The sequence below is a fragment of the Cricetulus griseus genome, chromosome 6, assembly GCF_003668045.3.
Source record: "Cricetulus griseus strain 17A/GY chromosome 6, alternate assembly CriGri-PICRH-1.0, whole genome shotgun sequence".
NCBI lineage: Eukaryota > Metazoa > Chordata > Mammalia > Rodentia > Cricetidae > Cricetulus > Cricetulus griseus.
The window spans coordinates 100,359,460-100,384,177 of record NC_048599.1 but is presented as its reverse complement, the minus strand read 5'-3'; the positions used below and the strand labels follow the sequence as shown (position 1 = coordinate 100,384,177).

Sequence of the window (24,718 nt, the reverse complement as noted above, 5' to 3'; positions counted from 1 at the left end):
GTGAAGTACTGCAGCAAGAAACTAAGTTGTTATTTTGTTTTTGTTTTTGTTTGTTTGGGTTTTTTTCCTACATAAACCTTCACTCTAAGTGATTAGACTGTGCAAGAGCCAGAAACACAAAAAGAGGGTGTGGTTCTTACTCCTTTTAGAGAAGAGTCAGTTCAAGGGTACCATTTGTAACTCCCATAACACATTGCTTGCCTCTGCATAGCAGCTGAACAGTGCAACATGGCTGCCTTTTCTGTGCAGTCTGTTCCCTTATTCTCCAAGCTACAAAGGCAGTGATGAAGTCTACTTTTATTTGGGTAGAGAGGAGCTGAATGAGAGTAGTTTCTAGAATGTTTTAGAATTGAACAATCTCTTTACCCAGTTCCATGTGTATTAGCAATGTAAAATTTCTGAACCAAGGAAGGAACACGAGTGCCCATTTACTTGTGTAATAACTGTTTAATTCAGTGAATAAGATTTCATATCCAGTGTCTGTCCTCCATATCTGTGGTGGTTGCTGAATCCTTGGATGGCTAGAGGTAGAAAGGAGAAGAGAGAAAACATTTTAATGGAACACACATTTTAATGGACCAGCAAAATGAAGGCCTACCGGCCTTTTCAAGAAATAAGACTTTTGCTGACAGATGGTGGCAGAAGCACTTTAATTAAAATTGCCAAGGTCATCAGAACTTTCTCTTGGGATACAAATGGCCTGCACAAAAGGATGCTGTTCATTTTCTGCTTAAATAAGTTCATGCGCACTAGTTACTTAGTGGGTTTGAAGATACTTCTGGTAAAGAGATTATACTTAGAAACGTCTTGCTAGAATATTCTGAAAAGACTGAACAAGCTAGTGACCTCTTTCAGGCAGGCATTGGCAGCTGGCTGGCAGTGCCCATGAAGGGAATGTTGGAGGTGAGCCAAGGACACTGACTTTCAGGTGGAGTTCACCAGAGAGGTTCCCACTGACAAAGCAAAGGAAATACGATTCCAACCCTTGAGGAAAGAAAAATCTAGATTGTTCTTTTCCTGAACAGATAAAACCCCTCACCTCTCCAGAAAGTCACTAAGCATTTTTCAATGGTCAAACACGGAGGGAGGCTGGCAGAAGTAAGAGCACAGAAGACTGGAATTAAATTCCACAAAAGTCTTTATATCTTAGAACCTTAGCACCTTGGGGGATGGGGGTTTCGTTCCTGTGGTGATAGATTAAAAACTCAAAATGGTATTTCGGAGAGGTAGACAAGTATCTAGGGATGTTTATGGCCTTTGGGATGGGCGATTGCTCTCCCACCGCAAAAATCCCCAGGAGGCTGGAGCCAAGTGCAAGAAGAGCCTGTGATTTCTTGACCTGGGCAGCCCAATTTTCTGGACAAGATTTGGGGTGTGGCTTGCCTGAGATGAGCGAGTAAAAAACGGAGAGTGCCTGGCATTCCTTTGGGACAAGTGTTTTTGTGAGGGAAAGGAGGAGAGAAGCCAAGTGACCAGCAAAGGGAGAGACGTGGGACTGGGGGAGGCGCTGTGGGGATGACATCCCCCAGAGACTTAGCACGAGCACCGCCTGCACTCATCTTCCTCCCACAAGGCGGCCAAGTATACAGAGGTTTTGAGCCAAACAAAAACAAAAATGCCCAGTAATTCCTATCAGAGGTGTGTGTGTGTGTGTGTGTGTGTGTGTGTGTGTGTGTGTGTGTGTGTGTCTGTGTGTCTGTGTGTCTGTGTGTCTGTGTGTCTGTGTCTGTGTCTCTGTGTGAGAGAGAGCAGAGATGAGAGAATAGAGAGAGAACACAGAGGCTGAGAGAGAGGCAGAGAGAGACACAGAAAGAGAGAACAGAGGAGATGGATTTCGAAGAGAAAGGAAAGAAGAAAGAGATAAACAGGAGGGGTAGAAAGAGAGAGAGAGAGAGAGAGAGAGAGAGAGAGAGAGAGAGAGAGAGAGAGAGAGAGAGACAGGAGAGTGAGGAGAGAAAGGAGAGAAAAAACATGGCGCTCGCGAGCTCTATGTGCAAAATCCGCAAGGAATTGCAGTAAATTCCTTTTTGTTTGAAGAAAATTTACAACTTGGTAATAGACCTTTTTATGACCTATTTGCGGTCGTCATTGGCTGCGGCTGGTCATGTGCAGGCGCCGCTCGCCTTCACGGCCTTTTTCCTGATTTCCCAGGCGAATTTGCCCCCGCATTCTGCTTTCCCAGAGCCTCACCCCCTCTTTTTCTAACCTTTGTCTCTGCAGAGGTGGGCTCCAGTTGCCGGCTGCGGGATCGCGGGGTCCGCAGCGGCCTGGGCTCCCGCCGCGACTCCACGGCAGCTCCTCCCGGGTCCTGACCGCGACTCCGAAGCCGGCAGGGAGCCCAGAAGGAGCCCGGGGCGCGGAGCCCCCCACCGCGGCTCACACTCCTGCGGGGAGCCGCCGCCGGCTCTGCCCGGGCGACCGCGGCCGCGCGCTTCCACCCGGTCCTTCCAGCAACATGAGCCCGAACCTGCCGCCCAGAGTGCGCGCAGCCCGGCAGTGCCTGATGGATTCCAGCCGCCGCCGCCGCCGCCGGGGCCGACCGCCCGCAGCTCGGCAGCCTCCGGTAAGAGCCGCCCTCCTGGAGCTGGGCTGCCCGCGCCACCGCCTCGGGCAATGGGTGCCACCTTCCCGGGACCCTGAATTACCCAAGAATTCGGGGAGCGCTCTCTGAGTCTCCCTCCCTAGTGCACGTCCCTTGGGGCTCGAGGTGGGGTCCTGTTGGGCTCAGAAGTGCATAGGGGACTCCTTCGTGTCCCCCCTCCCCCGCCAAGATCCCTTGACTTGGGAACCCTCAGATCCGGAGCTCCCCCCACCCCCACCCTGAATCCGCCATGGGAAGAAGAGTGTGCAGATGGCTTCTGGACACCTCAGCTTGGCTGGGGGTGGGGGGTCAATAAAGGTTTCCTATAGTACAGAATGCTGCGCTGTGGGGTTGACGGTGGTCAGAGCTAACAGGTGTTTTTCAGGGGTTGGGGCATGGGTGGGGGTGGGGTGGGTACTGTGTACTCAGGATGTTTCTTGAGCGAGGCCAATTTTTTAGGGTTTATAGTTTATTGGGCCTTGTGTATGAAATGACGGTTTAGCTATTTTAATACGTTTCTCTAATGCTTAGGGAAAAACTGGTAATAACTCAAGCTAGGTTCCTCCTACATCCGATAATGTATCAGGTGAATTTGTACTATTTTATGTCACAAAATGGATATTTGTTTTGGAATGTAAGATCGGAAAATCTGGTGCAGGTTTTAGGGTAAACCCAATAGATATTTGAGAAATGCGAAGCATTCCTAAGTTCAAACATCGCGTGTGTTTCCCATTTGTCAGAGTGGTGAAAGAGTGGGGTTTTGTTGTTTTTTTTTTCTTTCTAAATGCATTATGGTAATTTTTCACTTACCAATAACTGCCACACAGCAACATTTTACTTCTTTGAAATTCCTGAACCAAAACATACAGGGAATAAAAGAAAAGAAAGCCTTTGCAGAACCTAATGTTGGTTTTCCCCCAACAATTTTGGGTGGTGTTTAACCACGCACTTTGCAGCTCCTATTTCCTGTTCCTTCGTGAACACATAGGGAAGCATTGAAACCTCAGGCAATCTGCCGCATTGCGCATGAGAGTGTACATGGTGGTGGGCTATAGTCCCCAGAGTGCGCATCGATAAGTCCATACTGTTTGTCCAAATATTCCAGTATAACAGTGTTGGCTGTACAAGTATTCGTAGACAATAAGTGGTATATTTATAAGAAAGTGTTTTTTAAAAAATAATTAAGGATAGAATCACTCATTTCAAAATGGAGGACTAGTTGACGGCTGCAGAATTGTTCTGGGCCAATAACTCCGGGTGTTCACAGTCTGAAGTGGGATTTTTGGATTTGGAGTGTCCGTATCTTGTAAGCAGTTTCCCTTCACACAACGATGACACTGAGGTCATTCTCTGATAGACAGAAAAAGCATTCCCTTTCGAAAAGCAAGCTCCTTGACTGGGTCCATAGGCCCTGCAGCTAGGTCGGTTGAAGCTGGGTGGGGCTGAGGGCAGACTCGAGGTTCTGAGACTGGGTGAGGGTGGGGGTGGACTGGGTGTTCTGGTGGCCAAGTTGTAGGTTTGGTGGCCCAGCCTGCTACAGTGACGAAGATGGTCCCAATTTAGGAGAGGAAGGTGATGCCATGTGAAGATATGGAGAACTGAGGGAATCTTTGTAAGACTTGTGGTAGCATTAAAAGCTTTTGGGGAAAAAGTGGTCGGTTGCATCTTGAGAAATAAATATTTGACAAGTCACCCATTTTCTCTACAAGGGAAGTGTAAGAGACGGTATGGCCAGAACCGCTTCCATTGTTCTTGTGACCCTAACAACAAAAACTAAAAAAGAAAATGGAAAGGAAAAGAAACGAAAAATTTGAAATGTTCGGAGCCTAAAAGCTCAGAGGTTTGTGGGCACAATTCCCAGTGTCCTGGGTCCAAACCTCTATTTATAGACTTGGGAGCCAATGTTCTGGTCTGCTGTGGACGTGAGCTGACAGTCAGTCTCCCGCAGAACTAGGAAAAAGCGAGACTGGCTATTGCAAATGTAGCCAAGAACAAGGACTAAACACCAAGAGTGGTTTTCCTATCATATCTTTCTACAAATGAGTAGATTTTGCCAGAATTCTGTTCTCTGAGCCTGAGAGGCAGGGGAAACCCGAACAAAGACAGTATTTCACCCTGGGCTGGCAGGCAGCTGTTAGAGGTATTTACGGCCTTGTCGCAGTGCGGCGGCCAGTGAGGGTATGCGAGGGCACAGGAAGCTGTGGAGAAGCAACCGAGAACTCGGAATTCCGATTTATATCCAATTTAGGTGCACTTTTTCGGAAATGATGAAAATAGATACCATTGTTTCAAAAGAAAGTATCCCCTAGACTTGATAGTTTTGCAAAACTAAAGGAGAAATTGTGCTCTCTGAAGGCAGGGTGGGGCACACCCCCATGGATAGACCACTCAGGGAAAGCTGTACCCCAAATATGAAGATTCTGATCCGAAAGATAATTCTGAGTGTGTTTATGAACAATAGGGAGTTTTTGTTAATTTGACAGAACTGGACCAGCAAACTAGAAAGATTAGTTGAGGCATTAATTCAGATTTTCCTGAGAAAGAAAACCACATTCCCTGCCTCTTTTAGGTAGGATTTCCAAGTGCCTCTGCAGCCAAGTGCGGTGAAGCCTAGGGTACTGTGTTTGAGGCGGGCATTGCTCAGAGCCTCTGCAGTGCCAGTGCGGGGCTGCGCACTCCTAGCGCATGTGCAGTGAAATAACCCAGCCCAGAGATTGAACCAGCACTGCACAGATGGGGGATGGGGCGAGAGGAAGAGATAACCTGATCTATTACCCCAACCTCATAATTTGCTGCTCGTCTTTTCTTCCAACCTTTTATCTAAAGATAGTCACCAATTTTACTCTTGACTACAGTTACTTTTGATCTAGACTTATCATCCCAACCCAATTTGTCTGTACGTTAGAAACAGGTTGCAAATATGAGCTAGTAGTAAGTAGAATTTTTTCCAACTATGTACACACACACACACACACACACACACACACACACACACACCCTGGGGAAATACATAGATTTTTCAGGCTGATGCTGCCTGCTCTGGGGAAAGGCCTTTCTTCCTGGCTTCTGTTCAAACTACCAAACTTCAGGCCAGCCATTCCTGTATCTTGATAAGCCAGCACAGCACACCCTAGGGCTCAGGCTCAGCAAAGAGCAATCAAGTAAATAAATAAATAAATAAATGGACAAATTTGGGGGATTTTCCTCCTGTCACACTTCTGGGTCACAAACTTGTCTGAGTTGGGGGTGGGGCGGTGAGAAGTAGCCTCAAGGACTTCTGGACTCCTTTCTGCCTCTCCAGTGGACGTGGCAGGACAAACTTCTGATGCCGGGAGATCTCAGCCCCAGGAAGGAAGTGCCTGGCCTTGGGTTTTCAGGGCTGGTTGCGTCCCTGTTCGGCTGTCTGGAGCTTTGTCCAGGAGGAGGCGCTGTAGGACAAGCCTCTCGCTGGCTTCGCGGATGCCGCAGATGCCCTGGGTGGGAGGGGAAGGGGAGGGCACAAGAGCCACCCCTTCCTCTACCCCGCCTTCCACTTCAGCTCGCACAACGTGCTTAGCATCAGACAAGGGTGAATGGTGTGGTCACTTATCCTCCAGCTGCCCGCAGCAAAGACAGCTCTGAGTTCTCGGAGCCTGAAGACTGATTCTGGGGTGAAAGGCCACATTGTTTCCCTCGCCTACCCAGAGAGGGCGTGATTTGCGGTTCTCTAGGAGCAGGCAAGGAGGATCTTGTGGTGAAACAAGCTGTTAACCACAGGACCCCAATAAGATGTCTCCTCCTCTGCAGAGCCTCACTTCCTGTCTTTCACTCTGCTCCAAATTCTGGTACCTAGAACGGGCAGCCTTGGGAAAGCACAACATTGAGCAAGGCAACTGACCTACCCCTGCTTATTTAGAACACAGCCTGGGCCTTGTGACACCTTTCTGATGCTCTGAAAGCCTGGGGGAATCCCAAGATGCATTCCACAGCTTGAGAACAGGGCAGATGTGCAGGACTATCCAACACCATGGCCACACCCCTAAGCTTACTGCAGGCATGCTGTGTGCTTTGCTGGCTAGTCCTGCTTCAAGTGTGACACCGACTTCAACTCACTTTGCCTCACTGATCCTCTGTTGTCCTCTAGCAATGTCCCTTTCTTGACTACTCCAGGGCAATGATTCTCAGCAAAGGCCATGCTCAAATATCTGCATAAATGAAGTTTCTAGGTTCCACCCCAAACACACTGAATTCCAATGTCTGGGCATCCTGAAAATTTCTCCCTAAGGCAGTGAGGAGGATGTATACTTAGGTTTGAGAGCCACAGGACCAGGGTCTCTCTTGCTTAGCTCTTTATTCTCCCTATGCCGAGTTCCTTCCCTATGTCTACATTGAGCATGCCCTGAGCCCCTGGAACTACAATCATGACTGTCTGTTTTGTTTTGAAGTTACTACATTATAGATGAGTCATTTTTTTCCATTTTATACATGAAATTTCAGGATCTGTGCACTCCTCATTTTGGACTTGAAGAGCTCAAAGAGAGCAGGTTCTAAGCTAAATTCAGGCTTAATTGGTTTAAAACCCATACTCTACCATATACTTGCTGTGTGGCTTTAGGCGAGCAGGCCAAAACCTCTAAGCCTGTTTCCTCCTTTGAGAGTAGAAATAAATAAGAGTATCATCAAGGATTCTATGAGGATTTTACTTTTTTCTTTTCTTTTTCCTTTCTTTCTTTCTTTCTTTCTTTCTTTCTTTCTTTCTTTCTTTTTTTAAAGATGGAATCTCATTATGCTACCAGACTGGCCTTAGACTCAGTCTCCTGAGTGCCATGATTACAGGGGTGAGCCTACCACACCTGCCTTGATTTTTACTTTCATGTAAAATACTAGATGTGTTGACTATATATTAGCTAAGTACTTAATGTGGTGCTTTGGCACACAAGAATTTAACACTCCATTCTTATTATTATTGACCCTGCTTTCTCATAAGTAAGACTTTGGCCTTTACAGCCAAAAGAGGCAAACTGGTTTACTCACTGAAGCCTTGGATTTAATGGAGAGTACAAGAGGCCTGAACTGGGACTTGATGGTGCACACCTATAGTCCCAGCACTAAGGAAACTGAGGAAGAAGGATCAACATTTTAGTTTTTGAGGCCAGCTTGTACTTCGTGTGGAGTTCAAGCCCAGCCTAGACTGCTTAGCAAGTCCCTATCTCAGCAAAACAAAACAAAAAATAAAATAAATTTAGGTTAGGTCTCATCAGCAATGACCCCTGAGGACTCAATGTCTACTACCTACACACATTAAGTTTCCACCCAGGAAGAAGTAGCTCTTGGCACCTTGGTTGGTAACCCTGTACTCCCATAGGTACATTTTGGGCTTGCAGTCTCTCCTGAGCTCAGTGCTATCTTCTTCAGTGCCTTCCACACTACCCTGTCCTCCTGGCAGTCATACCTACCCAGATAGTCATTCTTTTACTATGGGGCATCCTACTCTCCTGGAATGTGAATGAGATGGAGTAGGAAAGCAAAAAGCTAGGCGCCCCCTTTACTTAATCTACCTGCACCCTGTGACATAGGCATTCAGGCTATGGCTAAACCTGAGATTCAGCTTGGGCCAGAGTAATAACAAGGTGTGTTTTAGCAAGGACTTATCCTTATAATCTTCAAAGGCCTTTTCATTTCTTTGAAACAAACAAAAACGTTTTGGAGACAGGATCCTGTTATGAAGCGCAAACTTGTCACAAACTCTCAGTCACCTTGCCTTAGCCTTTCAAATGCTGGGACTTATTACAGGTATGTGCCACTGTTCCTGGATGAAATTCTTCTATTTTATAAAGAATTTCATAAACAGCACTTCAGGCTATAACCCACACATATGTGCATACTCCCTGAGACCAGGCTGCCACCTCTTTAGCTCTGGCTTCCATGACTCTTGCCTATAGATTTACTTTCTGCCACTCTTTTTCAAGCTACTTCTCTTGACTACACCAAGAGTCCGAGTTAGATTATATCTGAAATTATTGCCTCCAGTTGTGCCCTGTGAAGTTCTGTCCACAGTCTAAAGGAGCAATCCTACTAGCATGCCATCTAGCTAGCACTTAATGTTCTAGCACTTAAATGTTCTTGGAGCTACTGGCTCCTCCTCTAGCCTCTGACCCCAAGTCAGACATCCTGCCCCCAAGCTCTTTTCTAGAAAGAGAGGTTCTTATCTCCTACAAAGGGCCTTTTCCTTTAGGAGGACTCTAAACTACTTAAGTAGCTTCATTGTGGAGAAGAAGGGAACTTCAGTAGCATAGTGCCAAGAGGAGAGAATCACATTTCTTACTTGCTTAGGTATCCCTGTTCAGTTCTTCTCTGGCTGCAACTCTATCCTGTGTCCTTAATTAAGCACAAGTTCTGGGCATGTACCATGTGTCTTTGGCCAGGGAATTTATCCTAACCCTCATCCCATCTGTCCCTATTTGCTGTGCAAAGGTTTAGCTTGAACACTTAACATCTTTTCTTATGAGAAAACTTTAGTATGATTTTCTTTAGGGTGTGCTGAAGGGTTGACCTGCAGTATACTGGAAATATCTGGTGCTGTCTTCTGGAGCCCCTTCCCTCTCACCTTCCTGGGAGCAGCTCTGACATCTGGGTTGGAGAAGTCTTACAGGGGATCCTATATTAGGGGAGCCCACCAGGCAGAAATTTCAGAATAGGTTCTTTCTAGCTAAATGAGAAAAGGCAATACCCAGGGTCCTAGTTTGCTGGGAAACTAATTCCTTACAGTTTTGGATTTGTTTGTGTGTTTGTTTGTTCATTTGTTTTTTGAGACATGGCTTTTCTGTGTATCCCTGGCTGCCCTGGAACTCACTTTGTAGACCAGGCAAGCCTGGAACTCTGCCTCCCAAGTGCTGGGATTAAAGGCAAGTGCCACCAACCATTGCCTGGCTTCCTCCCTCTTTGCCTCCCCTTCTTGTTTGATTACCTCTACTACCAACAGTGAAAGTCTTTGGGAGACAGGATATTGGTTGGGGCTCAGAGTTTGGGCATTTGCCTGGCATTCCCAAGTCCCTGCTAGGGCCTTCAATTACAGGGAGTGGGGTGGAGGAGCCCTTGGAACCTGAAACAGGCTGGTGCACTGGATCTGCTTTCCCTGCTGATGCTTACTTTCCCTCCGCCAGATCCCCCGCTCTTTCTTTCATTCACAAATCCTAGGACACTGGAGGTGGGGTGGAATAACAAAAGATGAGTGGCTGGAGCAAGACACACACTTGCTCCTAAATCATTTTGCCTGGGGGTTCTCAGATCAGAAAACAAAGATGTCTGTTTCAATGTTTTCTTCCTTCCTTCCATTTTCCTACATAGGGCTCTTTTCCTGTTTCTCTCTCAAATATCCAGAGGAGGCTGTGTCTTCATGTGTAACCCACAGTGAAGTTTGCAAGCGTATCTCAGACACCATCCTTCATAATCTTTCATCAAAAAAAAAAAAAAAAAAAAGGTCTCTACTGATCCCCAACTAGACACCAGGCGCTGTGTGTGCACACACCATTTCTCAATAGTTTTCACCCCATCTCAACTCCTTCCTTACCAAAGGGTCATCACAATGACCTGGAAAGTCATCTACCCTTTAATTAATTTTAACCTAAAAATCAAAGCTTTCCTTCACTTCCCCAATGTCAATTATCCCTTCTCAGTGATTAACAAGGATTCATTTCAAAGCTGTTCTTCTGGTGCTGCCAAAACCCCATTTTTTAAAAGGGTTATCTCTACCCATTACTTTAAGAATATGCCACCGGTTGTTAAAAAAAAAAAAAATCAAGCCAAACCAACCAAACAAAACACAAAGTCTCCTCACATGGCTGATGGGATTTTTTTTTTTTTTTTTAAAGAAGAAATGGATGTCCTGGTGTCTGGACTAACAATCTCCTGTTTTCTGGCTAATGAGAGACAAATCAGGAAGTGGGTTGGAAATGCACATGTAATGGCTGGGAATTAGCATGCAAAGATCTGTATACAAAGAATCTCTTTTCTGGGCTGTAGAACTTTCTGATAGGAACTGTTGTAATTGCATTTGATTTATAAATTGTGTGTGTGTGTGTGTGTGTGTGTGTGTGTGTGTGTGTGTGTGTGTGTGTGCTCAATAAATCTATGCAGAACATCCATTATTTTATCAGAGCAGAAAAATAATCACATTTTCACATGGTTTGTGGCACCTCCGGAGGGCCATTGAAGGTTGCTGGGGCCCAGTTTTCTTTTTATTTGTGCCTCTTCCTGGGAGCTGGGGGACATTTCCTCCATTTCCCCCACTCCTGTCTCTCTTATCTCCCACGAGCAGAGGTGGCCACATTCTCCTGTGGCGTGCCCAGCCCCTTTCCTGGATTGCTCAGTAGGATAGAGAGATAGTCTTACATTTCTTTCTTTCTCAATCTTTCCCTGTGATGGGGGCAGCAGTGGGGAGGAGCCACTGAAGAGCTCACTAAGATGTGGGCCTTCAGGGACCCTTGAGCCTTGTACTGAGTAATTTGGGCACACAGTGGGGTTGTGCACATCTGACTTCCTGGGCTCAGGTTCTTTAAGGGCCTCCTGTGCTTCCTCACACCCTGGCCCCTTCACACCAGGGCTGTTTTATTGTTTTATAACCTTCTTTAGAGCCTAACTTGCCAGAGTCCGATGGGGGCTATTCTGGGCTTTCTCACTTCACCAAACCTAAGTCTTGCTGTTTTAAGCAGTTTGGTCACTTGCAAAGACTTCTCTTTCAGATCTAAGCAAATTATAAAAACCTCTAGGCATGTGGCTATCTTCAGCTTTCACCAAGCCCCATCAACAATACAGAGAAAAACTAAGTGTTAATCCCAACTGCCTCTCCCCCCCGCCAAGGCCACCCAGCCTCTCCCTAGCCACTTTCTCTACTGAAACTTGAGCAAAATTTCAAATAATTTCCAACTTTTGTGATAAGCAAGTAAGGAGTAGCTTTTGGCTTTCCTATTTACCACATCTAATGCTAGAAAATGATTGGAATAAAGGAGTTGATGGTACTCACAGCGAATGCAGCCAAAGAATCATAAGGCATGCCCACCAACCAGCTTTTTCCAAATAGCACTATCCCCCAATTTAAACGGCCTTCTCTGAAAAGATGCAAGTTGAAAAGCCTGGGGTATTGATATGACTATGACCTCTCTTGCATTCTGGATATTTGGGACTATTTAAATCCCAGGGAACAGTTGCAGTGAACCTTTATTTAGTGAATAAAAGTTTAAAGCCAAAGGTTATTTATGGTTCTGCGGAGAGGGGACCTGAGTGGCTATTTACGAGCACGTGATTCCAATAAACTTTGTTTTATGGCTTGAGAGTTGACAAGCCAAAATATAATTCCCACCATAAATTAGGTTAAGAGCATACAAGTGCAGATGCTTCGTTCCTGAAGCAGCGATAGGGAAGTGAGAGACTCCAGCCAGCACCAGGCTCAGAAGGAGACAGCTCTACCCTCAGCTACCCTACACACTAGAAAAGAAAAACAGTAAGTCACTTAGCACTTTTTCCACAATAACTTGGGGGGGGGTCGGTTTCTGAGCCTGGCCTTCTCTACCCGAGGAAAGGCTATCGAAGTTATTTCTAATTTTAGTTTACTAAAGCTAAGTTAATAGATAGAATGGGGATCTTGGACCACCCCCCCCCTTGTATATATGGGAAGTTAGGGCTTCTATGCCAAAAGCAGGACCTACACTTTCCTCTCTGTAGTGGAGCAACTGCTTAGAAAATAGAATAAAACAATCATAGTTAGGGGTGGGAAGGGAGAGGGAGTAAGTGTGAGACAGTTAATTCTGAGATATCTCGGATTGCTGTTCCTGGAGGGCTAAAAATTTAAAGATGGACATCAATGCCTGGGGGAACCACCGCTCTGTAGGATGGGTTTGTAGGTCCTCCTGCAGCAAAGTTAGAAAATTAGTGTCAAACCCATAGAATTAGGTCATAGTCTAGATCGTTCCTTTAAGGTCTAGATGGTTACCTTTAGCCATACTGATTTTCCTTTCTAGTTACCCTTTGGGTCCTCAATTCCCCTTGAAAGGAAATGACTCTATTTTGAACTGGAGACATGGAAAAGCATGTCTCAGCCATGCCTGTCCCTTCTTTGATGACAAGGCAGGTTTGGAGACTGGGATGGGGCTACTGTTTGGGACTGAGGAATTTGAAACCAACCTGAAACTGGAAAAGGAGTGCTGAATTGTTCCTAGAGGGAGCAGACAGGGAATTGGGGTCGGGACAGACAGTGGACCAGCCTCACCAGTGGACCAGCACCCACCCGCCTGCAGCAGGAGATACACAAAGGCCCATTTTCTCCGACTTTCCAGTTCCCCACTGCCTCCGGCAGTCTGAGTCAGGCCATATAACGAGTAGGGATTTGCCCAAGGGTGCGTGAAGTGGGGGAGGTGACCAGGACAACTCTTATACTTCCAGGCTGTGCCTTAGAGGATGCGGAGGACTTTGAGCAGTTTCCGAAGGCGGTCACCCAAGGCTAGGAGTTCTAGGTGTTAGTGAAATATCTGGGCCTTGTCACTTTTCTATATGTCATCTATTTCTGCTTTATTATCCTGTGGAATTTGAGTGACCCTGTTTTCATTGCAACAGGTTCCGGAGCACAAGGAGGAACCAGAGAAAGCCACTCTAAGTAAGTACCTTTCCAGTGTTCTCTGGGTAACTAAGTGCTAAGAGAAGCGGTTGGTTGCAGTCTAAGGTCCGCGCAAGCGGGGATGGGAGGGTGGCTTGGAGTGCCCGCGGGGGAAGGGGAGGACTCCAGGCTGAGCCTTTAGGAAGAATTTCTGGGGCCTAGTTTTAACAGTCACCTGCCCAAGTAAATGCAATGCACAGGGCTCACCCTGGTCTTCTCAGACCTCCCAGGACCTTCCAGGCCTTTCCCTGACTTCTCAGCTTTGCACAGGTGCAGAGGACTTGCCGCTAATTTGCAGTTCACCCTCTCAACGAAGTGCAGTGAGCATCCTCAACTGCTAGAATTGACACAGTTAACACCAAGGCACCGCGTCCCCTTCAGCAAGGCACCCGTCCCCTTCAGCAAGGCACCCGTCCCCTTCCGCAGTCCATTCTAAATTAAGCCAGTCTGCCTAGTCTAACTCAGTTCTTCCTCTCCCTCCTTCCCTCCCTCCCTCCCTCCTCCCTCCCTCCCTCCCTCTCTCTCTCTCCATATATATATATATATATATTATATATATATATATATATATATATCTTCATTTTAAAATGGATTGATTTATTTCAAACAGAAACAAACATGCAACCCTTGGTGGCCTTGGTTGTGTTGAATTGGCCTGATTCCAGGAAGGGCTGCAGGTTATGAGCTTATGTGGACATTCCTCTCCTGTCTATTTCCGGTTCCCAGTTCCACCTGGGTGAGTTCTGGGTTTGGGTTAACAGCTGAATAAGAAGAGCATTTGCTTTCTCTTTCACCTCTGCTTCTCCTTAGCTGCAGTTGAAGAATTTCTGCTTCAGAGTCCAGTGAAATTGGGTGGGGTCGGGATAGGGACTCCAGTTCTTTGGTTCTGAAGTTTCAATCTAAGAGTGCTGGTGAAACCTTCAGGAGGACCTCCTCATTAGGGTGGTGGCAAATGAGGAGAGTTAAGAAACTATCAGGGGCTTGTTACTCACTGCAAACCCCAAGTGGTTTTATTTTAATGGAAGAGTGGGTTCGCAAGGGCGACAGGGACCAGGCATCCTTCCCTTCTTGTGAGCTGTCTTCCCTTCAGGGTCAGAGAAGCTGGGGCTGGGCCCAGGGCCAGATTTCTTTGCTGGGCCCATGGTGAGGCTGAGATCCCTCAGTTTGTAGTCTCCTCTATGAAACAGACCTGCATAAAGTGAACCTGGCTCTAGGCTCCATCATAAAAATCTGGAATTCCCTGACTTCCCCTGGTCAACCCCCCCCCCCTTTCCTGACACTCTTGGCGGTGGGCACTTATCTCTACCAAGGCTGCTTGCTTGCAAACCCGAATCTGGCGCCTTGTGGCTGCATACAGCACAAAAAGCGGGAGAGATCAAAAGCATTTGTATGGGCAGTTGAGCGGGAGGTGAATATTTAACGCTTTTGTCCATCAATAACTTGTTGGCTTTGACCTGTCTGAACAAGTCGAGCAATAAGGTGAAATGCAGGTCACAATGTCTAACAAATATGAAAATGTGTATACTCATCTTGGTCCCCACTCAACCCATCAGGCTTCCCCAATTTGTCTCGATAAAGCCTAGGTAGGCCCAGTATCCCCAGGAAAGCTGTACACAAACTGGTGGGGGGGGGGAGAGCTTTAAACAAACAGATTTTAACCCTTTTACAATTGGCATTTGGGAAGGGAAATCCCTTCAAAATAGTCAAAACAGTGCAAGTCAGTGAAAGGAGGGGGGTAGAAAACCAAAGTACAGAGTAAAAGTGAGCACCCAATTTTGCCAGTTTGGGTGAAGGGAGTCTCCCTGCCCCACCCCATCAAACTAAGGGATGAAGCTTGAGAGTGATTTTTTTTTTTGAATTATGGGAGAAGGAATCAAAACAATTCTTAGAAATGTGAACATCTTCAGCCTGTTATCAGGCATCCAAAAATTCAGCTCAGGCCAGGGCATCCTTCTGCCCCTGAAATCAGTCCAGCCCCAGAGTGCATCTGGGCTCTTGATGCCCTGAATTGAGGGGCAAGCCCCGGACAGCGGAGGCGCTGGGGCGGTGAAATTCATGAACTTTTGTACTCTTCTGTGCTGCTGTCGGCAAAGCAAAAATAATGAAACTTTGTGATATGTTTGTAAATGATTTCGAATGACCCCTCGCCCTGCCCTTCACCATTAGCGCCACGGTCTCAGCCCAGGGTGGCTCGGTGGCCGCAAACAGCGCCTGCTTCGGGGTCTGCAGCATCAGCAGCAGCGGCAGGCAGCAGCGGATCCGAGAAAGTCCAGCGGGGCTGAGGGCCCAGAAAGGTAAATGCTTGAATTCTGGGAGAACTAGCTGTGGCCACCAACCTGGCTCAGGAATTGGTGAAGAATATCCCTTTTAGCCTTTTCCAAAACTCCCTACCGCTGAGGGCCTTTGCTTCTTCCTGGGAAATACCACTTGATAAGGGGGCGGGAGATCTGGATTCTGAAAGGGGGCAATAAAGCCGCCATCTCTGGGGTGAAAAAAATTTCCCCCTTCTTTTCTTTTTAAAGAAGAAGGTCCTGGTTGCTCCGTGGCCCTGATCCTGGCCAGAGAATAAGGGGACTGTTGCTGAGAATTGTCACCGAGCCTACCTGAACTGTCTGTGAAAGCCGGGCTTGGGGAGTTCCTGGTGGCTGAGCTGAAGAGATCTGGGCTGGCAGCTGCCTGAGTGTCTGCTCTGGGTAGGACCCGAGGTTGTAACGTTGTCTATATATACCCTGTAGAACCGAATTTGTGTGGTACCCACATAGTCACAGATTCGATTCTAGGGGAATATATGGTCGATGCAAAAACTTCATGTCTCCGACATAGCCAGAGACTGAGGCGCTGAGAATAGTAGGAGCTAAGCCGGCCAGCCACCTTTCTTTTTCATTACCTTGGACCCTAGGATGACCGATTTTGGCTGGTGACATTGTGCAGCCTTTTCCTGGAGAAACTCTCACCTTTATCAATAGAGGTTCCAGGAGGTGTTTAAGTGGCTGTCTTAATGTAAGGCCAAAGGGCCAGGTTTCAGGGTACTGGGAAGTGAGGTGAAAAACCTTGATCAAGCAGCTCTCCCCTCTGGAGCATGAGATGCAAATGAGGCTCACCTGGTTTTAAGGCCCTGGTGTGAGAAGACAAGAAAGAAGGCCATTGGAGACCTCTGGGGTACATTTAGGCAAGGTTAAGGTCCCCTCCCCACCATCCAACCTGACCCAATGCACAGCTACCAGACCCAGGACAGTGAGGGCCTCCTGACATTTCAGGAAGACCCAACTTCAACTAGAAACACCCCAGCCTGGACATTGTCAGAAAACTATAGTGGTTACTCATTGCCTAACTCAATTCAGGTCCGCCAGATTCTGGTAACTTTTGGGTGACCCTGATGAAGACAAAGCCAGGACAGGTCTTTGTATGTCAGAGTCCAGGGCTCCCGCCAGCTAGCCCCGCAGCAGGCTGCGTGCCTAGAACACCCTCTATCCAACTTAGAGGCCACATTGCCCACACTCTTTTTTCCTTATTTTGCACCCCAATAGGAGAATCCACTCTTCCTTGAATTGTGCCCACTTTGGGGGCTGCTTCAGGCGATGGTGAGTGAGGAGGGCAAAGGAGGTTAGCAAAGTCAGTGAAAGACAAAAGCTGAGATTATCTGCTGAGACTAGGGGTGCTGGGGATAGAATTGGAACTTTATTAACATCTGTCAGGGACTCTCAAATGTGGCATGGCAAGTCACTTGATTACACGTATGTTATTTAGTTAAATTTGCGAAAATTATGAGATGCTCACAAACCCGGTGATAAACTCGCTCCCTTCCTATTGGCTGGCCTGGTCACATGGCCGCCCAACTTTATTCAGTTGACAGCAAGTAGGAGGGCCCAATGGAAGGAGAAAAAAAGACAACACGAGAAAAATTAGTATTTTCTACCTTCTGAAATTAATGGCCATGAGTTCGTATATGGTGAACTCTAAGTACGTGGACCCCAAGTTTCCTCCGTGCGAGGAATATTTGCAGGGTGGCTACCTAGGCGAGCAGGCAGCCGATTACTACGGCAGCGGCGCACAGGGTGCCGACTTCCAGCCCTCGGGGCTCTACCCACGGCCCGACTTCGGTGAGCAACCCTTCGGAGGCGGCGGGCCGGGGCCTGGCTCAGCGCTGCCGGCGCGGGGTCACGGACAGGAGCCAAGTGGCCCAGGAAGTCACTACGGTGCTCCGGGAGAGCCGTGCCCAGCGCCCCCGCCTGCGCCCCTGCCTGGCGCCCGGGCCTGCAGCCAACCCACCGGCCCCAAGCAGCCGCCCCCGGGGACAGCACTCAAGCAGCCTGCTGTGGTCTACCCCTGGATGAAGAAGGTGCATGTGAATTCGGGTAAGGAGCGGGTGTAATGACCTTTCAGCCCTCCCCCACCCCTACTCGCATCTTTTGGCTTGGGCCCCCCGAGGGGGTGCGAGAGGGTGGGGGCTTGTGAAGCTTCCTTGGGCGCCGCAATTACTCTCTCCATAAATTTTTATAGCTGAGGGAGCAGGCCGGGACCATGTGGCTGGCTGCTTGGCTGTGGGCGCAAAAGGGGGTGGGGATGGGGGTGGGGTGGGGGAGGACTCCATTTCCACAGCAGAGGGAACGCAGAGCAGGGAGAAGGGCATTTCCAAAATGTTGGAGATCCTGAGTTCTTGGTGGGCCAGGGAGAAGGGAACACCTCTGAGGATCTGTGAGCCTGGGGAGTGGGTGCGTGGAAGGGGTAGGTGGGGGAAAGTGTTCTTAGGGAGAGGGCGGGAGGGAGGAAGCAGGCAAGCTTGGAGAACGGGGAGGGCCGAGGGCTGCGGGACGCGCCAGGAAGTGAGGGCAGAGGCAAGCCAGGGGCCTAACTAGTGGCCCGACTCTGACCTGGCTGTCCTGTCTGTTTTGTCTCATAGTGAACCCCAACTACACCGGTGGGGAGCCCAAGCGTTCCCGGACGGCCTACACCAGACAGCAAGTCCTAGAACTGGAAAAGGAATTTCATTTTAACAGGTATCTGACCAGACGCCGTCGGATTGAAATCGCTCATACCCTGTGTCTGTCTGAGCGCCAGATCAAGATCTGGTTCCAGAACCGGAGGATGAAGTGGAAAAAAGACCACAAACTGCCCAACACCAAGGGCAGGTCTTCTTCTTCCTCATCTTCCTGCTCTTCAGCTGCCCCGGGCCAGCATTTGCAGCCCATGGCCAAAGACCACCACACGGACCTGACGACCTTATAGAAGTGGGGACCCTGGGCCCATCCCTCCCTCCTTGCACTCCAGGTTGAGGCGAAGCTGCGGGTGCAGGCGGGGCCTGCTGTCACCTCACTGGGCTCTAAGGTACTGTGGGGGTGGACCTGGGACAAACAGACCGCCCTCGGACTAGGTTGCCATCCTGCCCGAGGGCAGCCCCCTCCCTAAAGGGATGGGGTGGGAGGGTGGGCGGGCTTCTTTAAGTATATTATCATATGGCAGGAGCTACTGAGAACATAAAACCTTGGCGAGTCATTAAACTCATGAAAATCTCTGCTGTTGGGTTTTGAATTTACAAATGAAGGTTGGAGGCTTTATCCCAGGGTGAACCTGGACATTCTCCTCCACACCACCCCTCCAGGGAGCTGTGTGGCTTAACAACTGTGGGGGGGGGGGGAGTTGAGGCAGAAGGCCAGCACCCAGTGCTAGGTGCTTTCAGTGTGAGCAGGAGAGCTGATCGAGAATCTCAGAACTTTCTGAGTTGCCTATAGAATTTCTGCTGTGATAAAAAAAAAAAAATGTTTTGCTCCCAGTGGCCCATGCCTAAAGAAATAAATCAAAGAAGGAAGTGGAAACGGGTTCTTTTGTTTAGATTATATTTGCTTTAATATTTATTCGTTGGGGGAATAGATAACAAAATATACCTGACACCTTTGTGCCAAAAACCTTAGGGTGGGCAAAGTGTTAAGCTGGGACTGAGTTAGAAATCTGAGGACTCACTTCTGGCCCCATTCCGGGTTTTCAGCTCCTCCCTCCCACCCACCCACCCTGGAAATATGTGTATCAGGCCCTTAACCCTTCAAGAGGGAAGCCAAGGACCCAGGAAAACCGAGTTTTGAAAATGTGTTTCCACATGTGCTTGCTGCAGCACTGTGTTTATAAGCAGTTCTGGGTGGTTGAAAGAAAGAGAGAGGGGAAAGGAACAAATGGTTCAATATTTTCCTCTGGGGAAAGAAAACAAAACCTATAAGCCCTGGGTCATCAGATAATGTCAGAATTTTCTATTCCAACTGGATTCCAAATGCTCCAAGTACCTCACATAGCAGGGTTTTATAGGACTCAATGTATGGCCTATCCTAGGGCAGTGCTATGCAGTAGGGAGAAAGTGGGAAGGTAAGGAAGTCTTCTTTTTAAAAAGGAACTAATAGACTTTAGAAGTCCACAAAAGTTGATCTTAAGGAGATTTCCCTTAAAGTGTTCTTTTTTTCCCCCTGAAGTATTTCTCCAAACATTAATTAGAAGCAGAAATTATAAAAGTCTAGAAGTTTTCAGGCCCACTTCTTTACCTTGAAGATTGTGACTTTAAAACAATCTCAAACAACAGGAAAGATGATTTATTTATTTATATTTTACTCCATGTCTGGGAAGAATTCAAATCCCATTTTCTTAAAACACTAACCCTTAAGGATAAGGAGGATATGAGTTCAAGGTAAAGATAGACTTTATTATATACTCAAATGATACAAGTCTTAGAAAGCTTGAACCCCTAAGCTTGGGCTCAAAACAGAAACCCTTGATTGTAGTCCCTCCCCACCAAGTTAGAAATAGGGGAGGGGTAAACTTAAATTTTAATCATAAGATCAATAATGCTGTTACTTTTTTCAGCATTTCAGAACACTTTAGAAGGTTCCAGTGGTTGTTTTAAAAATAGACTTAAGTGGTGGAGGGAAAGGCCTGGTCTTTGGTTCTGTGTCTCTTGAGGGCTCAGGGCAAGGATTCAGCTGGAGTCCCTAAACTGAAATTCTGCTTCTCTGAAGTATCTTCAAGCCTTGGTCTTTTGTATTAGACCCTGGGGAAAGCTCTTTGTTCCTCCTTGGGGTGAGCCTGGCTCTCAGACTTGCACATGGCAATACTTGAATATCACCACGTCGGGATATTAAAGATGGATATTCCTGCATTATTTGCATCATTGTTTCTATGACAAAAAGCAAAGAGTTCATACATAGTCAACACGTCTTTTTTCTGACGCCCTCATGTTGAGAAGCTGAAAAGGTATTTTACTGAAGTTCGGCTAAATTACAGAATCAGGTTCATCCAGAGGGCAAATTTTCTGTTCGATTAGCTGTATTTCAGCCGGGAGGACTGACCTCTAAACCCTTAACCTTTTGGACTGTAACTACCCTTCTCTTCTCTTCTTTTTTCCCCCCTCCCTGTAACATGCAGACAGTCTTTGGATATTGCATTTGAAAAGAGCTGCTATCCTTGGGCCAATTAGAAAGTTGCTAAGATTCTTCCATAAAAGCCAAATCTGAGCATACATTGAACCATGTCCTTGGGGTGGGGAGAACATATTTTCATAATATTCAACTATATACTCAACTATGGAGATTATTATATAGATTTTCCCCCTCTCTTCAGAAGTTCTGGTGTTCATCCAGCTTCAGAACAAATTCTATTCCTCCTTCCTCCTGCCCCAAAGGAAAGCCTTGAGTATGCTTTCCTGAAGAAAAGCCCAGCTTCTTCTCAAACATAGCCTCACTACTTTGGAAAGTAACTTAGTTGGAGAAACAACTTCTTTGTTTTTAAGTCTCAGCTTTTCCTTTCAGCTGGGAGGGATTGTCTTTTGAAATGCTAATGGTGCTTGCAAGGCCTAGAGAGCAGTTGCCAGTCCTGAAGTCCCTTTCGGACCCCAGTACCCATTTGGGCCTAAAAGAGCGGACCAGGGAAGGGATAGCCCCCACTCCCACCCCCACCCCAGTCACCTAGGACAGGGAAGGAAATGAGTCTCCATCTGGGAACCTGCTCTAGAGAAAGCAAGATGTGGAAGGGCTCTAGTGCCCATTTGCTGTTATTTATTTCCAGTTTGTTCCCCCCAAATATGAGCCAGAAGTGTTTGTTTGGGTGTTTTAAAACCTGTTCGGGGTCGTGACTGGGGCTGAGGAGTGGAATGTTTGCTGAGGACAGTGCTCCTCTAGCTCCCATCTCACTTTGTCCATGGCAGCCTTTTGTTGTGAGATGATGTTGTCAGTCAGCCCCTTGGAGTCTGCTCACAAAGATGCTTTTTAAAATAGAATTGACCATGTTTTACTGCCACTGATTAAAGTATTATTTATATTAATTGTTGCCTGTAGTTTTGATGTAATTCATTGATCTATATTTGGAATAATAAAAAGTATAGTAAAATCTTCCTGTTTGGTGCCTTGATAGAGACTCTTTGTTAAGTTTTCCAGAAGCCAACATTCATTAGAAACAATTTATCTTGTTATTTTCTGCAATAAAATTGACACCAAGTTATTTGGTGCCTATGGTGTGAAAGTTGAGCGATGCAAGGTCTAGCAATTCTACACTTCCCTCCCACTCCCTGTTTGGCAACTATACTTTGTGAGCATTGGAAAGCCTGATACCGATCCAGGCTCCAAGGTGGAGGGCATTATTTATTGAAAGAAAGAGAAGCAACTGCTTGAGCTACTAGGGGGCTTCAAATCGTCTTTCTGTCGTGGCCAGTCCTTAGACCCCCCACCCCCTTTCAGAGGAAGTCTTCCTGGTGTGTTGTATGAGAAACCTTCCAGAGGCTGGATGAGTGTTTGTTCTGGGCCCAGCGTAGGCTGGCTGGTGGTGGTGGTCATTCTGATCTGACCTGGTTGGCCTCTCATCTTGCACTCCTACTTTTCTGGGGCTGCTGAACCCCTCTGGGGTTGCCAACACCAGCCCCTCCTCCCTGCATCCCTCTGGCCCCTCAGACAATAAACACTCTCTACTATAAAAAGTACCATGCACTATTTTTATCACGAGGGCTTTCCCACATCTTGGCCTCAGCTTTGAAAAGGGGGCCAAGACAGGAGTTCTAAAATAGACAGGGGGTGTCTTGCTGGAGACAGGAAATGAATAGAATGCATAAAATAGGACATATGTCCTTAATATATGGAAGGGCTTGCCCCAGACGCGTGGACATGTGTATTTATAAGTGCGCAGACAGAAGTTTAAATATTCAGACACATTTTATGATTGTCCTCTGCCCGTCTTCTGGTTAATGGTTCCTCCTGTGCCCACCAATACATCAATACCGCTGTGTGTATTGAATCACCGGCAGGGATGAGGAGGAAGTGAGTCCATAGCTGAGCCCGCTGAGTACAGTACAGTAAATCGGACCCTCGGCAGACGGCGCCATGTTGGGGAGCCCTCCCTGCCCCCCACGCCGTGCTGGGCGACCGGGGCTCGGCGGCAGCCGGGGAGGGCCGCTCATAACCCGGAGAATTTTCAAAGTGCGAGGAAGATGATAAGAATAGATTTCTACAAGTCGAGACCACGTGATTGGCGAAATAATTAATTCAGCACGTCCCTTAAGAAACACGGAGTCGTCATTAATCTGCCACGCAAAGGGCTCTCTCCGACTTGGAAAGTGCAGGGATCCCGAGAACACGGCCCGCCGAGGGGGGTCCCCCTGCGCCCGCAGACCCGGCCCCGCGGCGGGCGCCGAGCGCGGCCCGCAGGTAAATATTTGGGCGACTTTTATTTCATCAGATTTCAGTCCTTAATGAACTTAGCTGTCAGAACCGCTGACAAATAGTTGCCTTTGCTTCCCTGGTTTGGAACCGCGCGCCGGCCAGAAGTTGTTAGTGGCTTGGATGGTGACCTTTGGTTCAGCGAAGCTTTGCACTTATGAAAAATTACTACGGGTGGCCGAGTGTGTGTGTGTGTGTGAGAGAGAGAGAGAGAGAGAGAGAGAGAGACAGAGAGAGAGAGAGAGAGAAGAGAGAGAGAGAGACAGAGAGAGAGAGAAGAGAGAGAGAGAGACAGAGAGAGAGAGAGAGAGAGAGAGAGAGAGAGAGAGAGAGAGAGGGCGGGTGTGGATGAGGATGCGAGGGTGTGAGCGGGGTGAGGGTGCAAGGGGTGAGGGTGCGCGCAGCCTGCTCCCCAGACAACAGGAGTTTAAAAAAAAAAATCCCGCCGGGCTGGGGACACTCCTGGCGCACGCGGGCCGACGTTGCCCGGTCGCCTGTGTCTACCGGGAACAATGGTCGCTGTCACCGCATCTGCTGCCTATTCTTAAACTAACGAGAAAAGGCCCTGGCCCTCTTTTCAAGCGAGACTCGTAAATTTTTCTTTGCGTCATAATAGAAGGCTATAAAATCGAGTTGAAATTTTACCCCAGGCAGATTTTAACCAACAGATAATGATTCCAAGCTACTTCTCTCGCTCTTCGCCTTCCCCACCCCAAGCTCTGCTGCTCCTCGCTCCAGCGAGCAGTTCCTCCTTGCTTCCTCTTTAGTTTTGTATTTGTAATTTTTCCTTTTTGAAGATGTAACAAAAGGAAAAGAAGCTCTCCACCTCCCAAGCCGGAACAACCAAGACAAGGGGATGCCTTCAAGAAAAGGGAGGCTGTATTGAGTCGCGACTGTGTCTCTTGCTCCCATTTCAGCCTGTTTTCACCCTCACGCCAACATTTGACGTCCTAAACGTGGCAGTGCTTCAGTCCTATCCCACCCCAGCTAGCCGTGTCCCTGGGGTGGGGACAAGTAACAGAGATTCTCTTCCTTTAGCTGAAAGCTCTGACCCGGGTATCTCAGTGGACAGTCCTTTCGTTCAACTCCCCCCACCCCCATCTGTGCCTCCATTGACTTTGAGGAGAATTTCTGAGAGCAGGCTGTGTGTGATGGTTGTTTAGGATTGTGTGTATGTTTTGTTTTATTTATTTGTGTATATTTCTCCGTCAGGACAGCAACAAAGTTTCCCCATTATGAATTATACATTCAAACAATAACACATTAATTCAATTATTCAAAGATGACAAATGTTTATGTGCTTAGCAAGTGACTCCTGCACGCAGATTCCGGGTGCTTTCTCGGCTTGCGTTTTTCTCAATGAGAATCCTCTCCCCTCTCACCCACCCACTTCAGTCCACTCAGACATCCCCTTGTAGGCTCAGAAAGGAACCCACAAAAAAGGCATTCCAGCCTTACTAGAGGCTGGGCGGCCAACAGCCTCCCAAGGCCCGGCTTGGCGGGCACAGGCCCGGGCTATTTTATCAGTGTGACAATTGCCCGGGTTGGTGTGATAAATCATCGTAAGTAATTCCTGAAAGGGTGTGAGGCTGTTGGGGGCCGGGCGAGGACTGTAAATCTTTCCGGTTTATTGCTCTATGAACATATGCTCCGATTGAAGAAGGCTTAGATCCTTTCCTGGAGACAAATTCCCGCAAAGCAGCCCCCCTCTTTAGCTGGGGATTAACACTACAGCGGCTGGAGGCTCGGGGGCGGGGTCCTCAGAATGGGAGTGGAGTGGGGGGCAGCTTAAGGTCCATTGCGACAGGCACCCCAAGTGGGCCTGAGCCC

At 47.7% G+C, this 24,718-nt stretch overlaps 2 protein-coding genes, 1 long non-coding RNA gene and 1 other non-coding gene across 7 annotated transcripts; 3 read left to right on the top strand and 1 right to left on the bottom strand.

Moving 5' to 3' along the window:
- Nucleotides 1–427: 427 nt before the first annotated feature.
- Nucleotides 428–2,340, bottom strand: LOC113836270. Its single transcript, XR_003486303.2, has 2 exons — nt 2,207–2,340; nt 428–521 (listed from the first exon to the last, which is right to left on the bottom strand). It is a non-coding gene; the product is annotated as an uncharacterized LOC113836270 (long non-coding RNA).
- LOC118239035 (collagen alpha-1(I) chain-like) lies at nt 1,325–2,917 on the top strand. Its single transcript, XM_035446010.1, has 2 exons — nt 1,325–1,638; nt 2,221–2,917. The coding sequence occupies exons 1-2, from the start codon at nt 1,616–1,618 to the stop codon at nt 2,669–2,671; spliced, it is 474 nt and encodes a 157-aa protein (XP_035301901.1). The 5' UTR covers nt 1,325–1,615; the 3' UTR covers nt 2,672–2,917.
- Nucleotides 2,465–21,573, top strand: Hoxd4 (homeobox D4). Of its 4 annotated transcripts, XM_027420151.1 has the most exons (8): nt 2,468–2,563; nt 11,929–12,059; nt 13,169–13,208; nt 13,819–13,944; nt 15,375–15,502; nt 15,731–15,901; nt 16,736–17,563; nt 18,109–21,573. In XM_027420151.1, exons 7-8 carry the CDS (start codon nt 17,137–17,139, stop codon nt 18,432–18,434), a joined length of 753 nt encoding a protein of 250 aa, XP_027275952.1. In that variant the 5' UTR covers nt 2,468–2,563; nt 11,929–12,059; nt 13,169–13,208; nt 13,819–13,944; nt 15,375–15,502; nt 15,731–15,901; nt 16,736–17,136; the 3' UTR covers nt 18,435–21,573. The 4 variants fall into 4 exon arrangements, with proteins under 4 accessions (XP_027275950.1, XP_027275953.1, XP_027275951.1 ...); XM_027420149.2 differs by lacking the exon at nt 11,929–12,059 and having other exon boundaries at nt 2,465–2,563; XM_027420152.2 differs by lacking the exons at nt 11,929–12,059; nt 15,731–15,901 and having other exon boundaries at nt 2,465–2,563.
- On the top strand, nt 15,924–16,003 carry Mir10b (microRNA mir-10b). Its single transcript, NR_105100.1, has one exon. It is a non-coding gene; the product is annotated as a microRNA mir-10b (primary transcript).
- Nucleotides 21,574–24,718: the final 3,145 nt, after the last annotated feature.